The sequence below is a fragment of the Sylvia atricapilla genome, chromosome 10, assembly GCF_009819655.1.
Source record: "Sylvia atricapilla isolate bSylAtr1 chromosome 10, bSylAtr1.pri, whole genome shotgun sequence".
Taxonomy (NCBI): domain Eukaryota; kingdom Metazoa; phylum Chordata; class Aves; order Passeriformes; family Sylviidae; genus Sylvia; species Sylvia atricapilla.
In genome coordinates, this window is record NC_089149.1 from 20,708,563 (window position 1) to 20,720,626 (window position 12,064).

General features: G+C 44.8%; 1 protein-coding gene across 2 annotated transcripts in view; it reads right to left on the reverse strand.

Annotated features, from left to right (window-relative positions):
• The window catches only part of EPHA4 (EPH receptor A4), a 103,073-nt gene that overhangs the window by 41,280 nt on the left and 49,729 nt on the right, over positions 1–12,064 (reverse strand). For both annotated transcript variants that reach the window (XR_010744382.1, XM_066326245.1), the window contains exon 5: positions 4,813–5,151. Coding sequence is in view for 1 of the 2 variants with exons in the window: in XM_066326245.1 (XP_066182342.1) it covers positions 4,813–5,151 (339 nt within the window). In the remaining variant the exon portion in view is untranslated. The remainder of the gene's footprint in view (positions 1–4,812; positions 5,152–12,064) is intronic.

Sequence of the window (12,064 nt, forward strand, 5' to 3'; positions counted from 1 at the left end):
ACTGGCATAATATAAGACCTTATATGCATTTTCTGTGCTGTTCTGTACGACACGTGAGGAATGCTAATCAGCATTTGAAAGGAAACGTGGGCTTTCAAAGAAGACCCACCAAAATGCAAAATGGGAATATATATTCCCCTACCAAAACGTCCAGTAGAACTTATGAGTCATAACTCCCACTTCTTTCCCCCTACCCCTGCCATTTCTGACTTAAAATACCATCATCCTCAAAGGACTGGGATCTTTCACGTTTGTTTTTTTTTTTTCCCCTTTTAGTAGAGGAATTAAGAACATAAATAACAAACAAACCTAAAGGCTAAATAAAACTGAGTAACAGTTGACATTTTTCTTCCCTGCACTGGAAGTCAGTATTTTGGGTTCACCACAACTGCAGCCTGTCCCAGAAGAATACTCAATCACATGGATCTTCTCGGGGGTGCTGAAATGCTGTGGCACCGTGACACATTTTAGTTCCTGTTCCCAGGAAAGGGGCCCTGAAGCCCTGCAGGGCTCTGAGTGCCAGTGTGGGACCAGGGGAGCACACAGGAGAGGGGGAAGGACTGCAGCACCACCAGCCAGTCTGCTCTGCCCAGGCATGGGGCAGCTCTGAGATGGTGAACACACCCAGGAGTGGGGCAGGGCACAGACAGAGGGGCTGGGCACAGCAGTGACCACAGCAGGAGGAATAACTGGGACAGAGAGCCCGAGATAGGCTCAAGAAAGATAATTTCTTCATCCTGAGCATAGGCAGCTTGAAAACATCCAGGGTGATCCAAGGGGAGAAGAAGTAAGTTTATTTATTGATACTGTATTTTCACGGTAATTGCCACATCCTGCATCCACCGAGCTCTGCTGATCCATTTAAGGAAACACAGAGCCCAAGGTAACCGAACAAAGTAACAAATCACTAGGCAGTTTATTCAGAAATATCAGCTGCTTTAACTGCAACAAGCAAAGGAGTGAGCAGGACACCCAGCCCTCGTAAAACACGAACAAAACAAAGGGAGCCAAGCAAGCAGGAAAACAAGTTTGGATTTTAAATCTCATTTAAGCCTGTGCAGCTCTGCCCCCCACACCACTCCCATGCCTTAAAAACACCTTTAGCATCCATGCAAAATCCTTGTCGCTGTGGCACTGCCCCCCTGCACAGGCACACAGGGACTGAGCAGGGAACCTGCCTCCCAGGCTGGAGACCCAAACAGCTCAGCTCTTTAATCCTTAATAAAAATATAAACTGTTCAGAGCCTCTTCAAAAAAAAACCACACAAGCTTCCTGCATGCTGTGAACAAGATCTCTTTATTGAGAGCTTTACTTTTAATTTTGAACAGCTTCGCAGCATTATCCTTAGCACAAAAACACCACAACCAACAAGCCTGGAGATTTCTGAGCTACTCAGTCAACAGCCTGATAGAGCTCCCCATTGAAATTAGCTTCTCCTAGCAGCATCACATGAGAACTGCTGGACTGTATAACTTCCACAAATCATTTCACAATTTTTTAAAGCCCAAAAGCCACCACTGCTAGTGGTGGGACCCCCAATATCAGCACTTACAGCACTCATTGTGCAAAGGGCAGTGGCTCCAGGTTTCAGCAGCTCAGTGCTGCATCCTTGATTTTTCTATTATTTTTTTCTAATCTCATAGAGGAAAAGAGTACTGGTTCCCAACTCAAGAAAAAAAGACCAAAAAAAAAAGAAATTGTACTAAACATGCAGAACAATGAGCTGAATTCATTCAAAATTCTAAAATGTCACAACACTGAAGTATTTCACTAGGAGACAGAAATTTTTACTTGCTTCAAAGCCTGAAATTTAGCTTTTTTTGGGGGAAAAGCAAGCTATGAGAACCAACAACTTTTCCAAAAAAGCAGAAAAAATACTTTTTCAAACGATTTTTGATCCTACTTTGAATGGCAAATCTTATTTTGATTTAAACACTTTTCTATAGTATTGGAAACTGAAAAGAGTTTCTAAATGAAGAATGGAAAGTAAAGTGCCTCATTTCATTATCTCAGGAATAAAACAACAAAAGAAACAAAAAACCCACCTGTGCTTTTCAACTGCACCTTTTATGTCATTGCAATGCATTCCATCAGTTTGGTGCTGAATACACCACAGGTGATTTCTCACTGCTCTCTGCCTCTCTCCAAATGCACTTTCCACAGGGGCTGGCACCAAGCAAACACAGACACCCAGACTCCTGATTGTCACATCAAAAACTGCTTCGAAAATTTCTGCCCATTTCCTTCAGATTATACAATTGCATATTTGGGAGGTCAAGTTGTCATGAGGAAGAATTCCCTGGTCCTTTGCATACCTATCATTTCTATTGAATTTAACTCAGAGATGTACCTCTTGCAAAGAGCTCTAGCAAATTCTCCAGAAGACAACCCAAAAGCACTGCTCATATGTAAAGAACTAAAAAAACCTCCACATATTGACAACGTGGTGGGTTTTTTTTCAAGTGTTGGGAAGCACAAGCATTTCAAGCACAACCAATTAAGTAATTTACAAATTTTCGGTGTTGGTGGCTTCATTTTTATTAGTAAAACAGGGAAGAAGTGCTATTAAGGGAGGAGCCTGGCTCTAATCTGAATTCAGAATTGCCTTAAAGAAACCAAGGCAGCTTTACATTAGTGTAAGAAAGGTGCAAGATCAAAACCAAGCCTGTGGCAGTGCTCCATCATGATATGATTTCTTTATAATGAAATATAGTGAAAGAAAATTAGTAGCACAAGGATTTTAATGCACCCCAGACACACATTTACAATGATTAAACAGATCAGTACTTGTAAAACCCAAGGGTCTAACTTTACAAACCTTTACTCAAGCAAGCAGTTTCACCAAAATCAATGGGATTATTTGCATATGTAAGGCTATTTATCTCAGCTGGGATCTGTAGGTTTAGGCCACACATTTCTATTTAGATCTTCTACGCAGCAGAAACCACGAAGTTACATGAAGAATGGGAGAACACTGCACCTTGAAGTTAATTTTCATTTATACCAGTATAATTTTCTCTGTCCCTCTGACGCATTTGATAAACTGGGCATGTTTCGAAATTGGAAATGTTGGCAAAAATACAAATTTCTTGATGGGAAGAATACTACTCATGGATAATAAACAAAATCAATTCTTATTTGCATATTCAATCAGATTTTGGTTTGCATATAAAAGCATAAGATGGTAGAATTTTCACACGGTAGATGGATCCTGCTCGCTTATTCATGCATATATGCATCCACTAATCCTTACACATGCCAAAATCAGTCAGAAATACTCTCTTTGCTAGGCATTCATAGCACAAAAACACTGTCCCTGCTGCTGTTCTCAACCTTCTCTTTTCGTGTAGCGTATGACAGCAGTCTCCCAAGGCTTTCTCCCAAGACTCCCTAATAGCCCCTGCTCTCTATTAGTCTTTTTTCACTAGGCAAAGTGGTAGTTTGAATTTTTGAATCATAATTTAAAAGGGATGCTGTCAACTCTATATGAAGAACAAAAAACACAGGACCAGATTTTCAAAGGCACTTCAGCGTGGACTTGACAATTTCGCTTGTAACTGTCACTGCAAAACTGAATGCATCTCTCATTGGTAATACTGACATGTCCTGATACACAGCTAAAATTTGCAGATTTAGACTATGCCTACCTATTTTTCTCACACACCTTCCAGGAAACAGAATTCAAAATATTTGTATGGTCTGGTACTATCAAAATATGCAATATTAATATTGTCTCATACACCGTAAGCCTGGTAATAAATAATACCCTGTAAGCTACGCTCCGAGGTGCTGAATGCCTGCAACATCTGTGGGACCTGAAGGCAATCAGCACTCTGAGCCATCAGATAACAGGTTTGACGGTCTTGTAGCCAGTCTGACAGTCTGGATATCTCATTTGCACTTAGAAGAGTGTCATATTCAAATGTATATAATTTTGTGCATTAAATTAAAAATTCAACTGGAACCCCGTGTGTTAAACCGTAGCTGGTTGCAAACTAAGAAATGTTTTCATGTAATTAAAGAAAAAGATCCAACAAATTAGCATCAAAATGAAATGGCAATCTGCTGCTGCAGCCTTTGCCCTTACCAGGTCAAGCATGGGGTACCAAAAAAGCTGCTGCTCAGGGTATCTGAAATAATCTCGTACACACAGAAATAGTATTTCACTCTCCCAGATGAATGAAATGCAAAAAATCAGTCAGCATAAAGTTGAAAGCTCATATAGGATTTCTACAGCAATGCCAGCTCTGATCAATCGGAACATTATCAGCAGCAAGTTAAGGAGGTATTTATTAAACAAGGGGACAGAATCTAATTGACTTTCCAGGAGAGCAGAGCGAGCAGGCAGGCGAGCGGGCGCCCACTCGTTCCGCTTGTTGAATCTTACACAGCCCTCTTTCAAGGGGGGTAGAGCACAGCCCTGTGCTCCCTGAGCATGTTTTTTGCCCTCTGCAGACAACAAGGACATCCTTGTGTCCCTGTACAGGGTGTCCCCTGCAAGAAGCAGAGTTTCTGGTGGGCCAGGGGAGAAACAGGGCAGCCATGCTGTTGTGCTTCTGCAGAATGCCTCCCAGCGTCCTGCCCGCATGCTGCAGCACAGCCTGCTCCCAGACACAGCGCCCAAAGCCTCCACTCTCTCCCTGCCTCTGAAGCATTTAAACTATCCATATAAATCACCAGAAAATAAGGGTTTGACCCACTTACACATCTTAGGGCTCCTCGCATTCATTTGCTAATGCTAAAAGTAATGGGAATCACAGCTCTCCTAACAAACAGGCAGCAGAGAAAGGAATTGCTGTTTCTGTTCCTACCTGCTTGGTTGGTTGTGACAGTGACTGACACAGCCTGGTCCTGGCTGGGGTTTTGCCTGGACACTCCATTCACGGCCCAGACTTCAAAGGTGTAGTTGGTGTGTGCCAGGAGGTCGGTGATGGAGACCTTGGTGGTTTTCAGGCCGTTCTGCTGGGGGCTGAAGTGCACCCCACTGCCACAGGAGCGGCAGCGGCCGGGCTCGCCTGCCCCGCACCGCTTGCACACCACGTTGTAGGAGATGTCCTCCCGGCCACCTCTGTTCTGCGGGGGGCTCCACTCCAGGTTCACTGAGGTCTCATTGACATTGGAAATCAGGTGCTGAGGAGCAGATGGAGGGCCTAAAAAGACAAAGTCCACCAGGTTTTAGTTAAAGGAAAAAAAAAAAACAAAACAAAACCAAAACTTACACAGTAACATCGGAATTCAGGGTTCCAGACCCTGTGCAACTCCCATTTAAGTTAAGGACAGCAGAGACCAAGCAGAATTTTACTTCTCTATGCTCATAACGAAGGCAAAAAAAATTAACTGGTAAGTCAAACTCTGATCTCTTCACCTAATGAACTAACAGTATTTTCCAGCTCTAAATGAGCCTGAAAGCTCAGTGTTGCAATTAAACAGGAGTGGGACTTTTTCCCTTTCACTGTTTATATTTGTTATGAAAAATGTTAAATTTACATATCTTACACTCATTTTTTCCATGATCTCCTAAGCAAAGTATCAAATGCACAAACTTCTGCGTCACTTGAGATTTTCAAGGTCCCCCATTACCTACAGGCAGACTCTCATTATTATAGAAATATCTCATGGTATCTTTTTCTGAAAAATCTAAGTGCAATATTTGCCAGACAAGTTGATGTCAAATGACATTCAGCAAACACTGAAGTCCATCAAGCAGGGACCTGAACATGACACTTCAGCATGCAGGATGGAGATCTGAGTGGAAAGCCAGACACAGAACTAAGGCTTTGAAGGGTGGAAAATAAAGTTTACAACAGGAGAGTGCTGGAGAAAGTGAAAGAACTGGAGAGGAAAATGTGGTGAGCACCTGAAGGAAGAGCTGATAAAAGAAACCTGGCCAGAAACAAGAGACCAGACGGAAAGCTTGGCAACAAGGCTGGATTTGAGACACAAGGTCAGCTTTTCCACCACAGGGACGGGAGACTTCAAGACTCATAAACACGCTGCCAGAGAGCTCCCAGCTGGTTCCAGCACAGGGACTGTGGGATTAGAGCCCAGAGCCACAGGCAGGCTGGGCAGGACCTCCCTGGGCAGGAGAGGGCAGAGCCCAGGGGCAGCAGCCCCTCCTGCCCCTCCAGCACCTCTCCAGAGGTGCCTCGGCCAGCCCTGCCCTGCCTCGCGCCGACCAACGCACGGGCACAAATCCTATTGATGTGCTTCAATCCCCACAGGCCCCAAACCCGCAGGCAAATTGAAAATGCAGAAGAGCTAATCCTGCAACTCTTCACCTAATTTCAATATAGTTGAGACACACTTTCTGTACCCTTAAATTTAAGACAAATGATTCAGAGTGAACCCATGAAAGAGATGGCTGGGTATTTTATCCATCCCAAAAAGCTTCCCTGACCATCGCCAGGCAGCCTGCACTGGGGCAGAGCACATAGGTACTCTGACACACACAGTGCTTTGGGACAGGGCTGCAGCTAAGCACTGCATCAAACAGAAATGAAACAGAATGAGAATGAGGATTAAAACTCTATCCATCCAAACAGGAACACAGTAAAAATAGCTGTGCTTAGTAACTACTGACAGTCAGAGCTTTATTTGCAAATATTAGTAGAAAAATAGTGGAAATAATTTTGTAGAAATTCACAAATTCAAGACACAAGAAAGCTCATGAAAGCTTCTTAGATTTCAGCAAAATACATTTGATGGTTGCAATTCAAAAGAAGTTCAATTAGATCTCCTTGCAGAAAAGGAAGGAAAGGAGAAAGTTCCGGCAAATTTGTCAAATGTTATGAAACTATGAACCTGGCAAAAAGAATCACTCAGCACCAACAGTTCCAGTAAGTGTATAAATAAGTCATAATCTCTCATATGCCAAGTATACAAAAACAGCCATTGTGGTAAGACAAGAACCAAATACATTGAAAATGTGAGATTCTACTGAAATTACAAAGTGACTCATCAAGCGTAGCAGCAAAAAGGTTAAGCTGTTAAGGGATGACTATAGGGAAGATTAATTGTGGCTCCCTCCTCAATTCAGCAGGTTCATCTCAAAGGAAGCCTGAGGCCTGAAGAGGCTGTGGAGGACAAGGTTTTGAGGGCTGCATCACCTCCTCGGGTCTGTGCTCGAAGCCACCAAGATGTAACACATCCTCAACAGGAGACAAGACTTTTATTTTGAGTGAGGTAGGTAGGTGAAGAAAAGAGTCATAAATGACACAGAGTCAAATGGGTCTTCAGTACCTAAATGAAAGGTCTCTCTATTGCAGGAGTAGCTAAGCAAGGATTGTTTGTCTGTGTTTACTCCAAAAATACAAAATTAATGTATTTATTTTGAAAGGAGGGAAATCCTCCCTTCTTGCCAAATCTTTGAAACAGCCTCTGAGTTAATCGGAGTTGACAGGTAAAATTACTGCAAGAAGAGAGAGCTGAGTCCAGCCCCTGAGCCAGGGAGCCCTCCTGCCTGCTGCACCGCCAGGCTGCCATTCATGGCTTTTATTTATGCACTGGCAGCATTTTGGACTCCTAAGGACAAAACCCTTTTACTTAAAGATCAGTTACTGAACACAGTAAGAGATGTTTCTTGATCCAAAAACTAGACGAGAAAGGAAAAGGAAAGAAAGTGGTTTTAATCTCTATTCATCATGTGGAAATGGAGGCAGAGAAAGATGTGTTGAGACAAGGGAACACAAGACACGCTTTGCACACCTGGGTAAGTAGTCAAAACTGTCCCAAGTCCCAGCCCAGTGCCTCTGTCCCATAACCAGCTCTCCTTCCCCCAAAAGTTGGCTTTGCCAGCTCTCCTGGGTATGAGAAAGTGGTCCCTGCTTAGCCTTCAAATGCATGAGTTTTCTTTTCAAAAACCAACTCTGAGTGCAGTGAGGTGGAAGACACTCCCAAAATCGTGAACTCAAGCGGCAGCACAGGAATTGCTGAGCAGGAACTGCACCAAACTCTCCCCACCCCGGACTTCCCCAAACTGCCTCACACCTGGGCTGTCTTCAGGGCAGGCAGGTGCACCAGGTGACAACACCTGTCCCTCTGCACTGTCAAGGGAACAGGAAAACCAACAAAAGCCTCTGGGGGGAACAGCAGCCTCAGCAGGCTGCAAGCCCAGGTGTACATTGCACAGTGAAGGTCTTCCCTGGCCAGAGCAGCTGCCAGAGACACTGGGAGCCAAGCTGTGTGTCCTCCCAGAGACTGGTCAGGACCTGGCTGCAGCAAGAAACAGAACAGAAACTGCTCCTGTGGGAAACATCAAGAGCCTGATGGTGAGCAAAAGTAAAAGGCATTTTCTTGCAGAGCGTTTTCACTCGCTGCAGTCACACACACGAGAGCATCGACTCAGAGTGCAGCTGGGAGAGCTGAGATGAGGTGATGCCAGTGCAAACACCTCTTTCCCCGAGCAGCACCAGCTCTGCCAGGGCCAAGAATATCCCCAGGCCAAGGGGTTATTCCTGAAGCAAAGACCTCCATGGGAGGAGGGTTCATACTGCCACAGCTGCGGTCTGAAAGATGTGCCTCTTAGCTCAGATACAGCAGCCAGTTTGGGGTTAAACTCAGTCTGATGTCCATTAAGATCTTTTCCGAGGCTCTAGGTCCAGTTTCACATGGGAAAATGTGCCAGAATGAATCAAGCTCCTCAGAAGCAAAAAGTCAGTAATTAGTATGTGGGACAGGGCATTGCAGTGTCTAAACAGAGATGCGCCCAAGCGGAAAACCAGGGAAGCAGATGCTTGCAGGTCACAGAGATGAGTGCACCACCTCCAGCATGAAAAGGAAGATGCGGGGGAGTCTCCAAATGGTGGGCTGACATTACAGTGAGGGGAAAAGCAATTTCTTTTCTTCCTGGAGCATAGTCATCAATGGAGCTGTTGGCACAGGGAGTGGGGAATAGCTTCAGATTGATGGGCCTGGTTTCAGATGTTGAAACACAGGGCGTATCTGCTCCTTCAGTGGTGATCAGGATTTGCTTTGTTTCTGACAACAGAGCCGCTGCCGATAGATGAGATAAACCCTTTCAGGGCCATGGCAGGCTGCAAGGGCCAGCACAGTACCTGCAGGAACCCGGCTAGCAGGATCCCACAGGAACAGCATCCTGACAGCCAGACTACCACCCTCTCAACAAACCTGCATCCTCTGGCAGAGAAATCTAGCTACAGGGCAGATGAGAGAGGAGACAGAGACCTGTGCCTCTGAATCACCACCACCATCTGTAATTTTGTCACAAGTCCCATGATCTACAGCATTTTTCATAGATCTCCTGCCAATGGAAGCATGCTATTGCACGGGCTATTTGGCACTGTGGACAAATGGAGCCAATACTGCCACTCTGCCTGGAACAGTTTGAAAATGTGACAGTTCCTACAGGAAATGAAATTTAAATCTAAACATTTTAATTCTGAAAACAAATTAATTTTAAAATTCATTTTCTGATGTTAGGAAGGCAAGTGCTGTTGTTTTCCCTGCACAGGACAACAGAATCTGAGGGATGGATCTGCAGAGTCACTCGGTCTTCTCATGTCAGTGACTGCAAAGGGACACAGTTTGATCATGGGGCCTGAAAGCCAGATCCTGCTCCAGCACCTTTAACCAGCACCCTGAACGGACAGGGGGACTCTGTGGGAACACAGGGAACGGAAGTTTTCAATTTTATTCCTTCCTGGGGCTCCATAAATCTTGCTTCACAGTAAACCCATCAAAATCAAGTGAGCCATGAAGCAAATGGGAAGGCCCTGGGTGGAGCAGTTCATTGTGTGTGTCAGGGCTGAGGGAAACATTGAAGAGTCAGTTTAGCAACAAATAATCTTCATCAAGCTAATCTTGCTATCTTCCTCAACCCTCCTATTAGATTTCCTTAAATGTATTGGGCAATGCAGATTGTTTGGCTTTCTCTTGCTGCAATAGGCTATAGCCATTAGAGCTGTCTGTCTTTCATCCACAGATAGATCTGTCTGTCTTAAGGACAATGCTGTACCCTATGTCAAACAAACATGCATGGAAACAAGAGTTTTTAAGGCATTACAGCATAAGCACTACTTGCATTAAAAGGCCTGATGTATTTTAGCACTCTCTCTACAACTTCTGGCAGAATTTTAACTTTTCATCCATCAACATTCCTCTCCCTCCCTTCCTACACTCAAGTCTCTCTCCAGACAGAAGCCTCCCACACGCGCCTGCACAACTGACAAGGACCTGCTGAAAGCCATGACAAGGGCACATACCAACACCTGACTGTCTCCTTCCTTCCAGACCACAGGAGATCCCTGTGTGCCAGTTCTCTGTGGATTACAGGTCTCTGTGGGCACATTTAAGGAGCCTTAATGATGCATACCAGGGCTAAAGCCCGGTGGTGACTCACAGCAAAGACCCGGTAAATGAACCTGCTCCCCAGGACTGAAGGGGCAGATGGCAAGGGGACACAGCTGGGAAGTGAACCATGCTGCAGACTAACACTGGGCATAATAACACCTCAGTAAACTGATCATTTGCCAGGACTACAGTATTTTTCCATTTAAATCAGCTGCCCTAAAGGCTAAGGGGCATCAGAGATCCTTGAGTCAAACACCAAGAGGTTGTCTGACTGTTGTTTGGATGCCATCCAGCTGAGAACTGCTATCCCAAAGCCCCTTTTTTTCCTGTCCCCGAAGGATAGCAGCACAAATGTAGGAGGCTCAGTCAGCCTCAGGAATCTGGCAAAGTCATTCTGCCAAGGAGAAAGAAAGTCTGTCCCAATGCAATGAATGATTTCAAAGAAAGATAGCACAAAGGGGATTAGTTACAACTGAGTGAATATTCCTGCTGCCCTGAGGGATCAGCATGCCCAGCTCTTCATGCACACCACAGGGAAAGTACAGATCCCAGGGGTGCAGTGTAACCAAGAACAGGGTCTAACCAGGGCAGGGCAGGACTGCAAGTGCAGCACCACCACAAAGGCACAAGCGGGGAGGAGAGAGCCCCTCCCCTGACAAATGCCATACACCACCAACCCATCCGATGCCATGGCAGGGGACAGGCTGTGGCTGGGCCCCTGAAGCTGCAGGGGCTCCAGGGAGACAGGCAGGTGGGCAAAGCTGGTTGGGTGTGCAGGGAGACTCCAACCAAGTCAGCCCACCCTTCCACCCCTACAGCTGCAAACCCAACAGATCCACACAGCCAAAAAGTATCCCTGAAAACTAACCCTGGCATTTGAAGGCAGACTTGTACATGCACTGTGCTGGGGAACAGTATTTAAATGGTTATGACAGAGGTTTTAACATCCCTGGTTTTACATCTTCCTTTTTTATTACTGATCTGCCCAGCAAGGTGTTTCTCTAAAAGTCTCTGTGGGTGTATGAGGTAAATTCAATTACAGTTTTCTACAAGGAGACCAGACAGACTTGTTTGACATCAAGAACACTGTCTTCACTAAACCAGTTAATTTAGTTCAGCAACAGTGTATGGTTAGGAGGCGTGGATTAAAGCACAGAGAACGGAGATGAGAAAGAAATGATTCCCAGCAAAACAGCTCCCGAGTGACTTTGCTGTCTCATAAAATGAGAAGAAATAAGAAAGACCTTGCAGCTTGGTTCTCTGCTGCCCCAGGTTGACAAGACTCCAGAATCCCACTTCTAGACATCTAGCAGCTCCAAATTTTGGGCAAACATCTTTTGTTCACCAAAGGCAGACACGAGTAAAAAAATCCTCTTTCCTTTTCTCAGAGGTCCCATTGCCACAGGACTGAAGATGAAGTTGAGGGCTTTGGTTTGGCCAATTTTATCAGATACAAGTAGCCTTTATATACTATTTTCTTACATTGAAAAAAAAAAAAAAAGTAACCCCATCATAAAACAAACCAAAAAGTACTTCAGCACAGGGTTTTGACGCTTAATTCCTTGAAAGTGAATTTAGCACATCCAAGAAACCCACTCTAGTGACACCCAAAATAAAGCTCTCTTAGCCACAAGTAACTGCCTGTCTGCACGTTTCTGCCACAGCCTGGCACAGAGGGCTCCTTCAGGAGCTCCCTTTTTTATGCCAGCTAAGTCTTCCAGCCATCAACAGTGGTAGTGAATTATTCTGGCAGCA